The 19,463-nt window shown below is 40.3% G+C and overlaps 2 protein-coding genes across 4 annotated transcripts in view; both read right to left on the bottom strand.

Moving 5' to 3' along the window:
- Nucleotides 1-1,049: 1,049 nt before the first annotated feature.
- F2R (coagulation factor II thrombin receptor) lies at nucleotides 1,050-9,386 on the bottom strand. The gene is made up of 2 exons (XM_030467489.1): nucleotides 9,098-9,386; nucleotides 1,050-2,280 (listed from the first exon to the last, which is right to left on the bottom strand). The coding sequence occupies exons 1-2, from the start codon at nucleotides 9,180-9,182 to the stop codon at nucleotides 1,082-1,084; spliced, it is 1,284 nt and encodes a 427-aa protein (XP_030323349.1). The 5' UTR covers nucleotides 9,183-9,386; the 3' UTR covers nucleotides 1,050-1,081.
- Nucleotides 9,387-15,490: 6,104 nt separating this feature from the next.
- Nucleotides 15,491-19,463, bottom strand: part of IQGAP2 (IQ motif containing GTPase activating protein 2) — a 123,082-nt gene continuing 119,109 nt past the window's right edge. For all 3 annotated transcript variants that reach the window (XM_030466972.1, XM_030466973.1, XM_030466974.1), the window contains 4 exons: nucleotides 18,835-18,995; nucleotides 17,878-18,021; nucleotides 16,871-16,979; nucleotides 15,491-16,402 (listed from right to left, as the gene is read on the bottom strand). In XM_030466972.1, the coding sequence (XP_030322832.1) occupies nucleotides 16,289-16,402; nucleotides 16,871-16,979; nucleotides 17,878-18,021; nucleotides 18,835-18,995 (528 nt within the window). In that variant the 3' untranslated portion in view covers nucleotides 15,491-16,288. The remainder of the gene's footprint in view (nucleotides 16,403-16,870; nucleotides 16,980-17,877; nucleotides 18,022-18,834; nucleotides 18,996-19,463) is intronic.

The raw sequence follows: 19,463 nt of genomic DNA, 5'->3' as shown, positions 1-19,463 counted from the left end.
CTGGTTGTGCAATACTTATTTATGTTGTTATGAAACAGACACAAACCAACAAGATCATGGTGAAACAGAAGCTTCTCACTCTCATGCTGCATGCAGAAAGTTAGGTTTCTTTTCACTTGTGCATGGCTGAAGACAGCTTTATTTCTATTACTATACTTTTTGGCAGATTCCTGTGGCAAATCCCACATTAACCAAACCCCTACTTAGTTTGTTTTCCATATTCATCTAGAGTCCTATTATCTACATGCTTGTTTCTAAAACCAAACTCTGTTATTTGGCTTTACCATCCCTTGTAGTAAAAAAAAATGCTACACAGAGTGAAGCTAGCTACAGGACTTTTAATACCACATCAATCTTAGTAGATAAAAACATAATATAAAAATACCCCAGACTTGGCAGGGATAAAGGATATTTTCAAGTCCTAAACTCATGCCTACTGTACACTAATGGTAGGAACACACATAAAAAAGCTCGTTCTAGCTGCTGAGAATTATCTCCCCTGACACATCTCACCAGTCAACAGCTGGCATTCAGTTGCTCACATTACTAAAGCCATACAGACTGTTTTGCAGTGGAATGTATAAGCTTGTAAACTAAACAGATTCAGTGTCCAAGATACAAAACAAAGATAGGAAAATGAAAGAAAATGAAGTTTACAGATAACTTTGGAAATAATGACAAAAAGGGGGGGGAAAAAAAAAAAAAAAAAAAAAAGGCCTGGGAATATACTTTCACTTTCACCAGAAAATACAGACTAAATGGATTTGTTCCAGAAGTAAGAATTTAATCAACCTGATAAACCTCCTGCAATAAACTGAATTTAAAACACAAAGGCTTTGTCTGAAAAAAGGACTTTATTTGAATAACACTCAAGAACTATTATTAAGAAATTAGCTTTTCCCTCTACATTAACTTATTTACAGAAACTGTACATATACATATGGAGAGTCATTATTTGATTTTTTCGTTACTATAATGAAGCCATAGAATTATGTATTGTACAATAACTTGTGTTAAAGTTTTGCATTTCTTTGACATGATGAAGTCTATTTTTTTTTTTCTTCATGAAAATTCCTAAAAATTAAGCATGCACTGCTAGTAATTTCCTGTAGACACTATTATTCACATTAGTAGAGCACGTAGCCCTTCTACTTGTAGTAGACATTGACTGGCCAGTGCTGTTGCTACTGTTAGGATCAAAAGCCTTTTTACAACTGAAGAGACTGAAAAGTTGTCTCTGATACTGAGAAGAAGCATAGTAGTAAATAAAGGGGTCAATGCAACAGCTGATGCTGCTGATACAAACACAGAGTAGATAGGCAAAGTAGAGATACTCTAAGCTATTGTCATAAGAAAAATGGATATAGTGAATTAATAGGAGGACATTTGTTGGTCCAAAGCAAAGAACAAAAACAGAAAAAACAACCACACATAAAAACAAGGCACGTGTCTTCTTATTTTGTTTTGCAACGATGGTAGAAGAACTAAGACATCGAATGATACAGATGTAACAGACAGTTGAAATTATAAATGGCACTACAAAAAACACAGCAGAGAAGACTGAGAAGAAATGAACGTAATAGCCGTGAAGTTCAGATTCTGCTAGCACATCGTGGCAGGTCGTTATATTTAGCGTGGGTATTTTCATCGTTTGCTCTCTGATGAGGAAAGGCATAACCCCTGCTACTGCTACAAGCCATATGATGAAACAAATCAGGGCGGCACGGGGTAAGGTGCGCCACCCGAGGGACTGCATGGGATACACCACTGCTAAGAAGCGATCGAAACTTATGCTTGTCATAAGCATTACTGAACAGTACATGTTACAGTAGAAGGCAGCAGTGATGAAACGGCACATTCCAGGTCCAAAAACCCAGTCATTTCCAGAAAAGTGATAAGAAATCTTGAACGGAAGCACGCTTACAAACAGGACATCTGCAAGGGCCAAGTTCAGCATGTATATTACAGCTGGTTTTTCAATTTTCATTTTTTTCAGAAACACGACTATTGCTGTAATGTTCAGGGGGAGACTAAGCACAAGCACTAGGGTGTAAACTGAAGGAACAAACTGTGTCAGCCAGGGACTAGTAAGGTATCTTGCTGTTTCCACTGACACTGTTCGTTGCTCACGTGGGAATGATGCAGTCTGATTGGTGGCTCCTGATCCAGCTTCCAAGTCATCTTCAGCATCCCCTTCAATAGGTATTGGGTCATCCTGCTGACTTGGAAAAATAAATACAAAACTTCTGACACTGGGTATGCTGCTGTTATATGGGGAGTCTGAAAAATAAGAAAGTGTTAGGAATTATAAGCACATATTTACATGTTATGGGGAAGCAGTATCAGCTTTCAAAAAGGAAATATTTGCAAAAGATCATATTTGCAAAAAAACCTAATATGGTTAATTCCTGATTCAAAGAGTAGACTGCCAATAGATATTAACCTGGTCCTTTTTGGTTTAGCTGTTACAAGTTTGGGTAAGGAGTCTTCTGTTTTTATGGTAGGGACGCTCTGTGCTTAAGGACCCAATCTCATCTATTTTCTCTTTGGGCTACTTTAACACAAACAGAACAGCAAGCTTAGCACCCTTGAACTATCTTTGTGAGACTCTTAAAGAGGCATGAGGTGCTGGTGTAAATACTGTTATTCATACAGGAGTTACTGTTGGAAGTACACATCACCAAACTAATAAACAGTTAAAAGTGCAATTAAAACATCAAGTTATAGAAATATTTCTGGAGACATCTTACCCCACACAATGGCCCTCATCAAGGCAGACGGCAGAAGTTTACATTGCAGTTTTCAAGTCAGACATGGATCAACCTGTTTCTTGTATTAGACAGGTAGCCAAGAGATTGCACTGAAATACTTCCCCAGTTCTACTTACCCTACCTCACATTGTGCATCATCAGGGAAAGCACATATCTAGTGTGCCCTCTGAAACCTGCCACTAGCATTCAGTCTACAGCTCGGTATTTTGCAGCAGTTTGGTGGCTGTGACTGAGAACTGCCAGGACAGAGTATTTATGCTTTGTGAACAGAGCTTTTGATGAGTTAGGAATTCAGCATTACCACAAAGTACTGAATGTGTGGTATGGGTTTATTAATGTAAAAAGACCCAAACAAAAGTTCAAAGGAGATACTTTCAGAATTTTAGAAGATTGTAATGTTCATATTTGGCTTAATCTAGCTAGGCATAGGATAATTCAAACATATTATGGTCAGACAGAAGCGAGAGTATTGCTACTACTTAAGTAATCATCAACCTTTCTAGCTGTGCAATTGATCCTTTGTTGAATCATAGACAACTAAAACAAATTTCAAGGTGTGTTAGCTTAAATCAGTGAGCTGAAAGTAACATAGGCATGATTCACCAGTGTCTCAGCTGCCACTTGTTAGAAGCAGTTATTTGTTCTACAGTAATTTAAGCCAATTTTTTATGCAGATGAGAACAAAAGCATCTGAAGAAAGCATATGGCAAAGAGAGGAGCAGCTGTAGGTTTATGCAGGCAGTTAGCTCCCTTTGCAGGCTGTGCCAGAAGGGCACTGCCAAGCTTGAATTTTGGTGAAATTCAGACTTGATTGTGAGGGGAGATCAGAGGAGTGGTAGATAAATTTGGAGATTTTTTTAAAAGCTGCTGTGCTGTATCTATTATGCTGTGTCACAGAAGCATTCTAGGGGCAGAGGGGACAAAAGAAGTGAATCATTCGAAATGATGGTTTGCATATGAAAAAAAAAAAAGAAAAGAAAAAAAGACTGCAGCCTCTGCAGGCCAAAGAACAGATGCTGTAGGATAATTTCAGCCTCGGTGCTGGCTGCATTGACTGCAGGAGAAACAACTGAATACTTTAACTGAAAAACAAATGCACAAAAGTATGCAAGATTCAATGTCTGTATAGAAGAGCATTAAAAAAAAGTTTGTACCAGCATGTCTCCTGCCACCTAAAAGATAACACTAAGAAAGGGCAAAAAATATAGTTTCTTAATCTTTAACCTTATTTTTAAACTTTAGTATGAGCAGTTGGATGGCTTAAGGAGTCAGGTCCTAGTTCAGCAGTTTAGGTGCAGCGGAAGTTATATTTAACACCTCTAACTTCAGTGTGTCGATGATATCAGATAGATGATTTCCAGTCCTTAATCACTATTGCAGCAGGTATCTGTCACAACTGACATGAAAAGTATTAATCTCTTTTTAGAGGACTAGAATAAAAATTAATTTCTTGTGCTTGTCTCTATGGTAAAGACATCACTAATAGTGAGAAAGACTTTAAACAGTACCTCTGGCATGTCCAGTACAAACCATTTTTAGGAATGCCAGGCAGGCCTGGTTTTTAGGAACACAGATATAAATACCTGATGAGAGAGAGGGTCAACCTGTGTCTGAAGCCAGGAACAGAATTATTGAGGCTGGAAAATACCTCTGAGATCATCAAGTCCAACCTATGACCTAACACCACCATATAGGCTAGACCATGGCACTAAGTGCCACATTTAGCCTTTCCTTAAGCACCTCCAGGGATGGGGACTCCACCGCTTCCCTGAGCAGTCCATGCCACAGGCTGCCAACTTTTGCAGGAGGATGCTGTGGGAGACTGTGTCAAAGGCTTTGCCCAAGGCTTTGCTGAAGTCGACGCAGACCACATCCACAGTCTTCCCCTCATCTACTAAGCACAGTCACAGAAGGAAATGAGACTGATGAGGCAATCTGAACTGTACTGCCAAGATGACTGCCGCATGACCTGGTAACTGAGGTGCTTCTCTCAAGCATCTCTCTAATCTCAGTATCTGTGAACTCTGAAGGGTTTCATCTGCACTCACCTGAGCCAACAGTGCTGCAGTGCCTCACTTTTTGAGAACAAGTGAGCAAGCCAGTAGAGCCACTGAACCTTAATGACAAAGGTTAAGATACTTAATGTGGAAGCCCTTAGTGTTAACCTGACCTGTTTCTTTTTAGTGACTCCTAACTTAGAACAGAATGAAAAAGCTGTCTGCATGGTAAAGGAAAAAAATTAAAATTGGGCCAGTCATTTTTATTGATTACTGACCTTTGTCTTTGCTATTGCTTATAGCTACTTGAACTCTGCTAATATTTATTATAGCATGAATTCCTGCAGCTGACTTTATTACATGAAAGGATTTAGAATAGGCATTATTCCATCATCAAACTTAGATAGAATCCTATTACAATTATTCAGGACAAAACCATTCTATGACTAGTTTAGCTAAAATTCTCTAGAATTAGAGAATTAGATTTTTTACTCGGTGAAAGCTGTGTTCCTTGTATAAACAAAGACTTTCTAAGTTCAGAGTCAAACTTCAATGCTGTTTACAACATCTCTATACTGTTTCCTGTGCTCAGTTCAACATCTCCACCTTGAACTATGTGAGGGACATGAATTACATGAGGTTCTTGCATTCTAGCTCTATGGGAAAATGCAATAGAACCTCAAGCCTGCTATTTCTTTACTACGTGACAAAATAGAGAGTGGGGCTTTAAACTTTCCTGATTAAATTCAATTTAACTTTTATTTAAAAGATTGACAGCCATATGTAAGTTATTTCCCTTCTCAAAGCTGCTTGTACATTTGGATGACAGCATCTGTGTATTATTAGGAAAAAAAAGTAGTTTATTTCATGCTTTCTGAAACAGAAAGATAGTTACTGTCTTGAGGTCCGCATTCCTTTTTGTGTCAGTATTTGAAAAAGACGACGATCAAAGATTTATACACAGAAAGAAAGAAATTGAAATTACGACATATTATTTAAAAATACCTTAATTAACCTCGACAATAAATATAAAGGTCAGTAATGGGAAATGGGCATTACTATAAGCTGGGATAATACAAGGCAGCACATAGAGTAGCCCAATAGAAAAGATTTTAAAACTACTGTTACATAGCTACAGCTGCACCAGAATCTGTTAGATGCTCCTTTCCATCTGTTTTAAAGCTGAATGTATGATTCATCTAGCACATATTTCACTGCAGTTTAAGTAATATTTGATAATACAAATAATCTGTTAGGAAAACAGAGCTAAAGCTTGTGTAATGATCATAAATGTTCAGTGATGCTGTTTTTGCTAGGCTGTCAATGAATCCTTCAGGAAAAGGTCAGACCTGGTGGATTACTATTTTTATGAATAATCATATTATCATTGCTGATATGACAGAGTTAACAGGTGTATCAAAGTACTTGTAAACTATAGATAGGTAAGAGCAAGACTAAGAAACTAAGAACAAATAAAGCATTCAGATTTATTTGCAGTCAAGACACAGAGGAATATACAAACCTTCTTTTCTTTACTTCCAATCAGGGCTTTGAAAGTAAAAAATTAAGTAGAATCGCTACAATATTCAAATTGCCTTCAGTTTTCTTTTGCTACCTTGGTCTTTGTACAGATTCTCCAACAAGAACACTAAGAATTTACGGAGAAAGTTCAGTAAGTTTGGAATTGTTTGATTTTAACAATATCCATACTATGGTGATTTCCATAAAGTACTACATATTGTTGGTTTCACGATTAGCATTTGCTTACTGTGAATAATACTGCTTTTCTTTTACACAGAACTATTTTGTGATTTTCCTTTTATGTCTACTTTATATACAAGGGTCTATTGCACATAATGTTCTGTGAAAGGAGAATAACAAAAATATGATGGCTTCAACCAATCTTAAAAAGCCCTATTGAGGCCCAGGAAAAAATAGGAAAGTATTTCTGTAGACACATAATTATGGACAGGATGTTATCAATAGGCAATGTTCATGTCATAAGGGATATCTTTCTGAGGTGGAAAACTTAATCAGAAGCTCCTACTCAGACCAATTAAAAATGTACCCTATGTGCTGCTAGACAGCAATTGATCAGGATTTCTGGGCATTACTGATGACAGCTGCACTCATACTGTTGGCTTATAACAAAAAGTTTGGTTTCTCTTAACTCCTCTGTGTATAATCTGTAGTGACAAGCACTTAAAATCTACATTACTCAGAAGCCCATAAATTAGGAATCCATAGACAGAATGTTAAGTGCAAGCCAGACATATTTATAAGCATGGTAAGACACAATCTTGTAGGACAGATAAGGATTTGCCTTTGTAAAAATGAACTGTATTGCCTAAAAAAAAAATCTTCCATAGCCGACATCACCATTTATACAGAATTCCTTTTGTATTTCATGAGAGATGTAGCAACAATTTGAACACATTTTCCTGAAGTATTGTTTTCTTGCAACCAGATGTCTGGTCCTTTTCACTTTCCTTTCTCAATCTCTTTCACTACAGGTGCTGGCTTCAAGCAATGATAACATCTCTTTATCCATCTACCAGTGTCCAAACACAGGAAACTCCATGCAGGTTCAGACCTCATCCGATCACCTCAGCTGCATCTGATCACTAATCTGCAAGGAACAAGAGCCAACCCACTGCCAAGCTATTGCTCATTCACCTGCGTACAGAACAGCACCTCTCAGTAATGTGGTAACTATGGATACTTAAGGACCAAGGGAAAAGCAAGGGAGAAAGCAAGGGAGAAGCTACAGGTGCAACAGCAGAGCAGATGAGGAGTTACAGCAGTGCGTGGGTGATGGGAATGAAGTACACTGTGGTGGAAACAGGGCATGTTCTCTGTAACAGTGATGGGATTACAGTGGGAGTAAGCACAAGGAGAGCAGAAGACATGTTCAGATGGCTTCAATGGTTCTACGTCACATAAAGTAACTTGTTTTGAACTTTTACTTTCCCAGTGATGTAATACAGCAAGTATTTCAATCATTTCCTAAGAAGGCAGCAAACAGTGTGATTGCAGATATTCTTTAATAAAGACTGTAATTGCAAAACCCAACAGTACCTTTTTTTTCTAGCACTGACATGTGCAGTTTATCTTGTACATGCGCCCCAGGTTTTTTCTTTTAAAGCAAGATTTACAGCAGACTTTTCTTAGACTCACAGTAAGAACATGACTGTTATCTCTTAATTCACACTTGCCCTTGTGCTGAAATACTTAGACAAAAATTGCACTTTCTGATACTTCCCTCCTGATATAATCACTAAAACTAGCCCTGTCCCCTTTCAGCCTTCATTTTTAAAGTCAAAATATGCCATGCTCTGAAATTTTCCCTTAGCTGCTCCTCTATCAGTTCTTTTCTGTATTTAGAGCTTGAACTGAATCTTCCAAGGAGGCATCCCATAGGGCTAAGTTATTTGTACAGCAGCACTATGATCACTGTGTGGTCAAAAGAAACACTAAACTGAATTTGACAGAAAAAAAAATATTGCTAATATCTATATGCATAATCCTGCCCTTGGTACTACAACTCACTAGAAGGCTACTTGCCTGCAAGTCTTTCTCTTCCCTCCCTTCCTTCCTTCCTTTCTTCCTTGTCCACAACCTCTGAGTTAGGTGGATCGAAGTTCTCTACTACTTCTACTTGGAGCAGATGAAGAAATTCTGAAGTGTTTTGAGTTTGCAGATATTCCAAACTTTTAGGTAACACAAACTTCTGCTGGCACTCTATCTTCTGAAACAGTTGTCAAAAGGCAAAGCCCATTTTTAAAGAAGTGCACCAGCCCATCTCACTTGCTATTTTCAGGATGCCTCCTCAGCTATAGGACAATTGTAAACCGTTATCATCAATAATCTTACTGTGGCATTGAATCTTTCTCAGATCTACGCATTTCAGATCAATACCATTACCTTTATTTAAGAGTTCTCAGAAAGAATCTGTCTTGATGTTCCTTTACCTAGGCTAACTTTGTATTTTTAGCGTGTCCTATTGCTGCTGCTAGGACAAACCTACAGCAGCGTTTCACGACTGCCAAAGAAAACTCGATCCTAAGTTCCAATGGAAACTGCAAAGCGGGAGGCCAAGGATGCTGCGCGTTGGGTTCGCTTTCCCCCGACCCTGCGCCCCGCTGCTCGGGCAAAAGGAGGTGCCCGACTCTCGGGCTGCTCGCTCAGTCCCCGCCGGGACGCCCGGCCACCCCTGCCCCGGGGACGGCACCCGGGACAGCAGCGCTGCTGCTCGGGGGTCTGGAGGCGCCTACACCCTCCCCTCCCGTCCCCGGCTGCTGCCCCACTCGGGGCGGAGCGGTGACTCACCCAGGCGGGCGGCGGCGGGCGGCGGGCACGGGCAGCCCAGGAGGAAGAGGGCCCAGAGCAGAGCGGACAGCACCCGCGGCCCCATGGCCACCGCGCCCGGGGCGGGGGCGGCTCCCTCCGGACAGCGCAGGGGGACAGGAGTGCGGTCGAGTCGCGATGGCTGGCGAGTGCCGGCGGGCTGGGGCTGCCGGGACTGGGAAGGGCCGCCCCGGACTGCCGAACCTTCCTCCGGCGGCAGCGGAGGCGGCGGCGCCGTCCTGCCCCACCTCCCCGGCGGAGGATGCTTGGTGGGGGCTGGGGGGGGGGGGGGGGGGGGCTGCGCACCCGCCTCGCCGCGGGGGCGGGGAGGAGGGCCGGGCCGGGCCGGGCCTGGCCCGGGGGGAGTTGGGGTGAGAAAGGGGGTAGGGAGAGCTAGGCAGAGGTGCAAAGGCACCCCCGGCGTCCCCCCGGCAGCCTAAGAACGTGGCCGGAGTTCCTCGCTCTGGGGAAGCGCGATCGGGACGGTCTGGCACCCTGCTGAGAAGTTAAAAGGAGTCGTGGGCTCGAGCAGGAGGTACTGAGCAATGGGGTATTGGCAAAGTTTGCCAAACTTTGTTCGTGTGGTACAGATTGCTAATTCCCCGCAGGACCACAGTTAGGAGGTCAGTTGTATCTGCATTACTCATAACTGAAAGATGAGGCTTATTCAGAGAAGGTCCTTACTACATAGGTCTGCTTTGTATTAAATAGACAATACACTGCTTGTATTGCATGGGTTCCGTAAGCTGACTACAGATACAGGACATGCTACTCTTGGTAAGGCTGCACTTCAAGTACTGTGTGCAGCTTTGGGTGTCACAGGATGGGAAGGACATTGAGGTGCTGGAGAGGGTGCAGTGAAGGGCAACAAGGCTGATGAGGGGTCTGGAGAACAGGTCTTACGAGGCGAGGCTGAAGGAGCTGAGGCTGTTCAGCCTGGAGAAGAAGAGGTTGAGGGGAGGAGACCTCGTTGCTCTCTACAAGTGCCTGAAAGGAGGATGTAGTGGGACAGATGTTGGTTGGCCTCTTCTCCCCAGTGACTAGGAACAGGACAAGAGGAAATGGTTCAAGTTGCACCAGGAGAGATTCAGATTGGATATTAGGAAAAATTTCTTCAGCAGAAGAGTGGTGAAGCACTAGAACTGGTTACCCTGGGAGGTGGTGGAGTCACTGTCCCTGGAGGTGTTAAAATTAGTAGATGTGGAGCTTTGAGAGATGATTTAGTGGTTAAGGTAGTGTAGGACTGCCAGTTGGACTTCATGATCTTGATGGTCCTTTCCAGCCACGTTGATCCTACAATTCTATGAAATGTGATTCATTACCAAGCTTTACAGTGTTTGTTCCTGCAAGACCCCTGGGGAAGTGGTGCTGTTCCTGAACTGTAGTGCCATGTGCTGTGGACAAAAGAGCTTGTTCTGCCCCTCAGAGCTGCCCTTCAATGAATGAACTGAAACCTATATGAAGGCTATACAGGGAAATATTTTTGCAGCTTTGCAGCTATCATTTAGGATAATTTCTTTGAAAATACTTCTGCCACTACTGGCTTGGTTGCATTATTATTTCTTAGGCCTGTAACACAGTCAAAAGCGTTACAAGTGGACACTCTTTGGTTTGCTAGGGTATGCTGTCCCATCCTCAGCTGTATATCTTTCTGCTAGCAGCAATACAGAAAAAAAAAAAAAAGGGAGGAGGAGAAGCATTTAGAACTTGTTCCTATGTATGAAGTACCTTTATTATTACAGAAGCACTAGCTTTTGCTCAGAACTGAAAGTATAAGACATGGAAAATAAATATTCCTGTTCGCAGACACTGGTTTCTACTTAGTTTTAAGTCTTCACCATATTATTCCTGTAATCCTACTACATGCTGCTTACGGTGTTTCCATCTGTGTAGAGGAAGGGCAAGGAAGAAATATTCTACAGCTGGCCAGCTTTTCTACATGTCTCTCATCCAGAAGTCATGAGGGGTCCTACATAAACCACCTGGTACTTAATAATGAACTATTCTTCACCTATTCAGAAAGTAGTTTAAACAGAGATTCTTTATTTTCATGTATTTAGGAAGAGAAGGTGAAGCTATTCTTGGGTATCCTGTAGTTTCAGCTCTATCAACATACTCAAAGACAAAACTTCTGAAGACAAATGCAAAAAAGAGGTGGATTAAATATCATTCTTGCCTAAAATAAACGTGTATTTGTAAATGTTGTACCAGACCTAAGAAGAGCATACGTTTTGATAATTTCTTAAATTTCAAGAAGCCTTAACTAGTGGGTCAGGGCCTGAGGGATAAACAATTACTACATTTTCCCTAGATAAACTGATTGCAATGGAGGTAAAGAGTACATGACTCCAAAAGCTTCTAACAGTTACAACTTTTTAACTCCTTGTAACTTTTTCAGACCTTTAGTTTTTTGTTGGTTTGGTTTTGTGTTTGGTTTTTTTGTGGGTTTTTTTTTGGCAGAAGCATACAAAGCAATAAAATTTTGTTCTTCTTAAACACACTAGGTCTATCAAAAAAGCCTACAGCTATCTGGTAAGATGGCTATCATTACTGTTTGGGAAACAAGCCATCTACCTGCTATTTAATACACAGATTACTCTAGCATACACATGAGATGGGTTGCTACTTCTCAGAGACGATGAGGTTAGAAGAACCTGGAATGGGTACTCTGTCTAGTTATGAATTCTTTTAAAGCAAGTGTGACTGTCGTTCTTTGGATTTGCTGTGAGAGGAAAGTTTTTGTAACAGGACAGCTAAAAATGTTTTCAGTGCAAAATGAAACAGAACAAAGCTGTGACTTGTGATGGTGTTTCTGTCTGCTTGGCTAAAGGAAGATGTTGTTCTGCAATTTTGTGAATAGTTTTGGAGCTCCAGGATCCTATCAGAATGGATACATTCCAAAACAAACTAAGTCAGGAGCCAAGCACTCTTAGTCAATCTAAAAGACATGTGGTAGGAAATCCAAACCGCAGGGCTAACAGACTAAAACTACTGTCTATTACAATTTCTTTTCACTACAACCTGTTATAGAAGACAAAGTTGAGATACTGGCAAATCTTTCAAGGAAAGATGTTTTTCTCCTCAGATGGCAACTTGTGCATAGACTCTATTCAGCTACACTGGCTTTTTCTGCAGGTTTTGCACCAGCAGTGCAAGTCTTTCTACTAAGGAATGAGCTGGGAGCCCTGGTGACAGAGGATATAAAGAAGGCAGAGGTGCTGAACGCCTTCTTTGCCTCTGTCTTTACTCCTGCGGGGTTTCCACATGAGCCCCAGATTCATTCAGCCCCAGAAGTAGTCGAGATAGATGAGGAGTTAGACATAGTAGATGAGGATTGGGTTAGGGATCAGCTGAGTAATCTGGACATCCATAAGTCGATGGGTCCAGATGGAATGCATCCAAGGGTGCTGAGGGAGCTGGCGGAGGTCATTGCTAGGCCACTCTCCATCATCTTCAGTAAGTCATGGGTAACAGGAGAGGTGCCTGAGGACTGGAGGATAGCAAATGTCACTCCAGTCTACAAAAAGGGCAAGAAGGAGGACCCGGGTAACTATAGACCGGTCAGCCTCACCTCCATCCCTGGAAAGGTGATGGAACAACTTGTTCTTGTCACTATCTCCAGGCATATCAAGGACATGGGAGTCATCAAGAGCAGTCAGCATGGTTTTATCAAGGGTAAATCATGTTTGACTAACCTCATAGCCTTCTATGAGGAAATTACTAGGTGGATAGATGATGGAAGAGCAGTAGATGTGGTTTATCTTGATTTCAGTAAAGCATTTGACACCGTCTCTCACAGCATCCTTGTAGATAAGTTGATCAATTATGGGTTTGGTGATCAGGTAGTGAGGTGGATCAGGAACTGGTTGAAAGGAAGGAGTCAGAGAGTTGTAGTCAATGGGGCAGAGTCTGGTTGGAGGTGTGTGACTAGTGGAGTCCCTCAGGGGTCGGTGCTGGGACCGGTGTTGTTTAATATCTTCATCAATGACTTGGATGAGGGTATAGAATGTACCCTCAGCAAGTTTGCTGATGACACTAAGCTGGGAGGAGTGGCTGACACACCAGAGGGCTGTGCTGCCATTCAGAGAGACTTAGACAGGCTGGAGAGTTGGGCAGGGAGAAACATGATGAAATTCAACAAGGGGAAGTGTAGAGTCTTGCATTTGGGGAAGAACAACAAGATGTCCCAGTATAGGTTGGGGGCTGACCTGCTGGGGAGCAGTGTAGGTGAAAGAGACCTGGGGGTCCTGGTTGACAAGAAGATGACCATGAGCCAGCAATGTGCCCTTGTGGCCAAGAAGGCCAATGGCATCCTGGGGTGCATTAGAAAGGGTGTGGTTAGTAGGTCTAGAGAGGTTCTCCTCCCCCTCTATTCTGCATTGGTGAGGCCGCACCTGGAGTATTGTGTCCAGTTCTGGGCCCCTCAGTTCAAGAAGGACAGGGAAGTGCTTGAAAGAGTCCAGCGCAGAGCTACTAAGATGACTAAGGGAGTGGAACATCTCCCTTATGAGGAAAGGCTGAGGGAGCTGGGTCTCTTTAGTTTGGAGAAAAGGAGACTGAGGGGTGACCTCATCAATGTTTTCAAATATGTAAGGGGTGAGTGTCAGGGAGATGGAGTTAGGCTCTTCTCAGTAGTGACCAGTGATAGGACAAGGGGTAATGGGTGTAAATTGGAGCATAGGAGGTTCAAGTTGAATATTCAAAAAAATTTTTTTACTGTAAGGGTGACAGAGCCCTGAAACAGGCTGCCCAGGGAGGTTGTGGAGTCTCCTTCACTGGAGACATTCAAAACCCGTCTGGACACGTTCCTATGTGATGTACTCTAGGTGGCCCTGCTCTGGCAGGGGGGGTTGGACTAGATGATCTTTCGAGGTCCCTTCCAACCCCTCGGATTCTGTGATTCTGTGAAGACCATTTCATGAATGTAACTGATTTCATTAAGTCATGCCTAATTTTCAAGAGCTCAAGTTGAGGTGTACAGCAGACTCTGAAAACCCTTTTCCCTTTCCTTTTTGTCTATTTAGTAGGTGTCAGCAGCATAGGACAGCTGCAGGTGGGCACAAAATTACTTTGCTCTTTTGCATGGTGTGGGGCACCTGGTGCTACCAGCAATCTTATATTTAGGTAGGAATCATTGTGGTCACTTCTGTTTAGCAGGGTTCATTCTTTGTCCAATGAAAAGGCCCTAAACTGAACTAGTTAGTAAGAAAGAAAGCTTCTAAAGGAGTTTAAAGTTAAATGGAAATTACACTTTGATGTGCACTAGAAGAGCAGAAAGCCCAAGAAATGGTTGGAAAAGGTGAGTGATAGTGCACAGACTTTAATAAATGTCATTACCTGGGGACCAAATAAGCTTTCCTAAGCTTGCATGCACCAGGAAATAGCCAAGGAACATGATGCTTGCGTTAGAATTGTTACTAGATGTGTCAAGTGCGTTACAGAAACAACATATCCAGGAGTGATGTGCTCCTTCAAAAGGTGTGAGGCTCTAGTATGTCTAACCAGGAGAGCCCTAGGCTTTTCAAACATTACCTCAAAGGTCTGGTTTTAGGATTAACATCTCATTTGTGCAGATTTGCCTACTAGGCTAGAAATGATCAAAAATATAAGAATCTTTAGGGATTAGTTAAATCTGATACAAATAAAAGGGAAACAAAAGATTGTGAGTTCGATTCATATTCAAGTGCAATTCACTTTTCTCCTTTGGAAGTACAATTGTGGCTTTCACCTTCCTGTCCAGCTATTTTAAGTGAACCAGGGTATTAGTATAGAAGTATTCATGTCATGCTAAAATGGCTTATATGTAACAACCACCCCCCAAAAAGAAACTCCCTAAACCACAGAAGAGCTTTTTCTTTTAATAAGGGTTGTTAGATGCTTTAAAGCATCAGGTGTTCATGCATAAATGAGTATCACCAGTATATGTAATTTTTTTCAGCTTGTGTAGTACCATACTACAGTATGTGAACTAAACTAGTAGTCTATACATTTGCCAGTGACTTCATGCTGCTTTATGCTATATTCAGAGTTAATACTTGTTAATTATTTGCTTTCATAATGCATTCCAGAATGCCTCACTGTCCATCTTTCAAAATGTTTGTCATGAGGAAAGAGAGTAGGAAATATTTTATCTTGGTTTATGTGTTTGTCACATTACAAACATTTCAGGTCTGTAGATGTTACTGCAGCAAAATCATTACCATCAATGGCATAAAAGCCATGATGTCTTCACTGATGAGCAGCTTTCCTAAAGTGCATTGTGAGGATAATCAAGCTTAATTAGATTCAACTTTATAAAAGCACTGAAAGAAGTTCTTTCACTACTATCTGCTTTAATGACTCTTAAAAGAAATTCAAGAACAAAGCCAATTTAATTAGGTAACATTTATTATATATAGAACAATCTCCAAAGAATATTAAAAAAACAACAATCTAAATACTGATTTTACTGCATTTATTTTCTTACAAAAGACAGGCACAATTTACGTATTCAAATACTTCAAAATGAACAACAACTGTTCACTATTTAGATTTCCCCAATGCCACTCCGAAGGCTGTGAAAGTACAAAATGTCATTTTGTATGAGGCAGTAGTGCATTTAGTAGGAATGAATCACAAAATATATTTTTGTGCAGTATGACGTTATTGTCACTTTATAATTACCTATAAAATTTTTTGAATTGCACAATAAGTTTGCTTTACAATTGACAACTGCCAGAAAACAGGCTTAGTATGTAACTAAATATTCATCCAAACTATCCCCTAGAAACAAGTTAAGATCTGTTTTGGTAAATACTTAAAGTCTAATATGAACCATATTATATATCTGAGGTCATTTAAAGTGTTTTAATAGGAACAGGCTTATATATTCAACTAAATTAAATTTCTGCCTACCTTAAAATCCATACAACCACAATAGCTGCGTGTCATAAATGACATTTTGATTGAAAGTACCAACACCAATGAAATCTGGAACTTTAACCTATTTCTTATTTTTTCTGCATCATTATCAATGCTGAAAAGGCACTGCGTACATTCCTCTGAACTTTTGGTGTTTTAGGATTTTTTTAAAGTTAAAAAGCTTGCAATGACAAACTAAAATGTTTCAAAGCAAAAAAATACTGAATAGACTTTCCACTAATGGATGCACATCTATGTGGTATTTGAAAACACTCATTTTCCATAGAACTTCTTATTCAACAAGAATATGAGCAGATTCACATTCACTTTAGCCTTATCAAACATTTTCATTACAGCCACACCTTCGTACTGCATCTGAAGCAAATCCTGTAATCAGAAATAAAATAATTAGCCTCTGTTTGAATTCATACCTTACTGCCCTCAAAGGGGGTAATTTTTAGTCATGTGATAACCATTTCAAACTCAAGTCCTTCACAATTTAGACAATTGCAAGCAACTATCAGATAGGTGTAGAAAACATTCCACATCCTCTAGATCCCAAATTGTAGATTGTCATCAACAGCAAGCCAGAAGAAATACTGTTGTCTATGTTCATTTTCTCTTCACATCTGCTGCTTGCCACTGATGTGACACTGGGTTTTGTGCATTTGTCCTGTATACACATTAACCTAAGTCTGTGCTCACCATGCTACAGAAATCATACAGTTAATCTCCCTCCCCTCCCCCATCTGCTGCTTTGTGCTCATTGAGTTGTATATTAAAAATATCAAGTAGTTTATATTTAGAGGAAATGCACTTGTGACTGTAAGCAAAGCAACAAGATTCAAACTCTACCTGGAAATGGAGCTGCACTTTTTCCATCTCAACCCCCAAAAATTTTGCTTTAATTTCAAAGTCTCCCACTTCTTCTCCAGGTGTGATATCAAACATCACATTCTTAAACCTTGAAACGAAAATACAGGTAATTGATTATGCTGTGCAGTTCAGAGGCAGTTCTGGGAAGAAGCCTGCAGAACACAACAGATCTTTGACCATAAGCAGTGTAGATTGTGTAATAAAAGAACCCTTCTATCTCTACTGCAATGCCTGTTTGGAGACTTTCTGCTTCACATGTAGTATGGAGTGAAGTCTTTTATACTGGGGAAAAAAAAAAAAAAAGGGGCTGTAGGGATTTCATGGAAAAAGACGACCAAGAGGTAGGCAGCATAGGAACAAGGAACCCAGATTTTCATTCTGACATTCCTGAGTGTGCTTATATACTCCTTGGTTTCAGTTTGCCTCATGTTTTCCTCTGCCTGATTAAATAGTTTGGAAAAAAACCTGCAATCTGGAAAATGTTTTTCCATGCAGAAGGCAGATGGAAGGATGCAAATGATGGAAGATTCTCACGACAATGGCCTCAAAATTGGTAGATACAAAAGGGAGGTTAAACCACCACATCCCTTCACTTTGCTGTAATGAGGAAATGTGGTAAAAATGCAGAAAAATGTGGTATTTACTCAGTTCTATGAAAGTGATTTGTCAGTACATGACAAAAAAACTGCCACAACTGCTTAAATCAGTCATGAGCAGGGGGCGTGCTGCTGGATTTGCACTGTTTCCATCTAAGCTACTGCCAAAACAGGCTTATTCAAACACTTTCCCAAGGTAATCATATAGCACATTACAAAGGAAAAAGGAGAATTAGGACAATTAGGTTTTATCATTCTTCTAAAACTACCGCAGACTTTTACATTCCGATGTACCACAGGAAAGTATGAAGATCTCTTTTTACAAAATCTAAACCCCAAAAGTAGCTGTTGATTAGGAAAATGCTCTGGATTGTTTTATACCAAACTTACTGGTTGGTTTGAAGATCTTCAATTTCTAGTATGACACCTTTTTCATGCAGTCGTGCAGCTGTGTACTTCAATGAGGTCTGTTTCAGTTTTTTGCTTCCCCTTGCCTCCTCTTTTCCATCTAGTTTAATCGACCTCCGTGAATTTCTAGGAAGAGAAGAAAAATGGCTTTTGATTTAGGTACCAAGTCTTGTATACTTCAGCTACTCTTCTAGCCATATTTATCTTTCCTTCACTCTTTGACTTCTTGAACTTCTAGTAATGAACAAAATTAACATTAAAATAAATCTTGAGAATTTGAGGGATTTTTAGTACACAATGAGTAATCTAAAAATTTATTTTGAATAAATTATGCAAAATTATTCTGAATTATTTTGAATCAGTGTTTTCTAGCACTTAAACTCTATTGTGAAATGCAGCCCTGATCCAAAACCTTCACAATCATCACTTTAAAACAGGAATTTGTAGGCATACGGTGATGCAGGTGTTACATAAGATTTAGAGGCCTTATTAAAAAGGCCATTAGAGCTAATTTTTCCTCTTCATGTCAATAAGATGTTTTCATTCTGACACTTCAGTGACATTGGTAGAGGGGCTTGCTCTCAAATAACTGCACCATTGCTGAAAAGTAAAATTTATATTTATATTCATTTATATTCCCTTTCTCCATTTTAAAAATAAAACTTCAAAGCATGCTAATGAGGATTTGCAGAGTAGTACCCATTAAATATATTGAAGACATGCATACCTCTCCAGCTTCTGTAAGGCAGCTTTAAATAAATACAAGACTTTACTTTCCAGCATTTGTCTCGGGTGGTCACAGTGACAGCTCCCCCAGTCTTTTTAGTCCATGTATTGTCAATCTGCTGGCACCAAAACTTCATGCTACAGACTTAACACCTGCCCCACCCTCCTGAAAAAACACACTGGAATTTTAAAGGACAAGAAGAATCAACTCACTTTCTTGTTAAGTTGTCTAAACAAGTTTTTATATAAGTGTTGTAATAATTAATCTGTTCTTCATAAAATGCTGTCTTAGAGTTAAGTGCATTCAAAGTCTGCTGGAGTTTCACCAGTTCAGCTTTTCGATGATGTCGGTATCTTCTTTGATTCCGGATATCCTAAATAAATTTATTGAAATAATCGGTTTATTACTTTTATATTTAAAAAAGTCTCAGCTTACTACTATCCAAATCTGTGAGTACATAGCCTCACTTAATTACTGGGAGAAAGCATGAGCTTTCAAGTAGGTTCCCACAAACACGGCACCAGTAGAGAGTGCTACAGTTTACATGACTGTACTGAAGACAATAATGACATTGCTACTCATGGACACAGGTAGTGGTGTCTTGAACACTGCTATGGTCTCCAGGGTATGACAGACAGAGAAGACATAAGGAAGACATCATCTTTATGCTATCAAATGAAAGCTTACTTACAGATAGTTTCTGGTGGGAGACTTAAGAAATGAGAGCTTGGGCTTCCACTGGGTAAGAACTAGCTTCTGCTAAACTAGAGTTTGAGTTGAAGGTAATGGTTGAGGTAGTTGAAAAAACAAACAAACAAGCAAACAAAACCAACACCTTCCA

Source organism: Calypte anna, chromosome Z (genome assembly GCF_003957555.1).
Source record: "Calypte anna isolate BGI_N300 chromosome Z, bCalAnn1_v1.p, whole genome shotgun sequence".
Classification (NCBI taxonomy): Eukaryota; Metazoa; Chordata; class Aves; order Apodiformes; family Trochilidae; genus Calypte; species Calypte anna.
The sequence above is the reverse complement of the archived record's forward strand: the minus strand, read 5'-3'. Positions and strand labels throughout refer to the sequence as shown.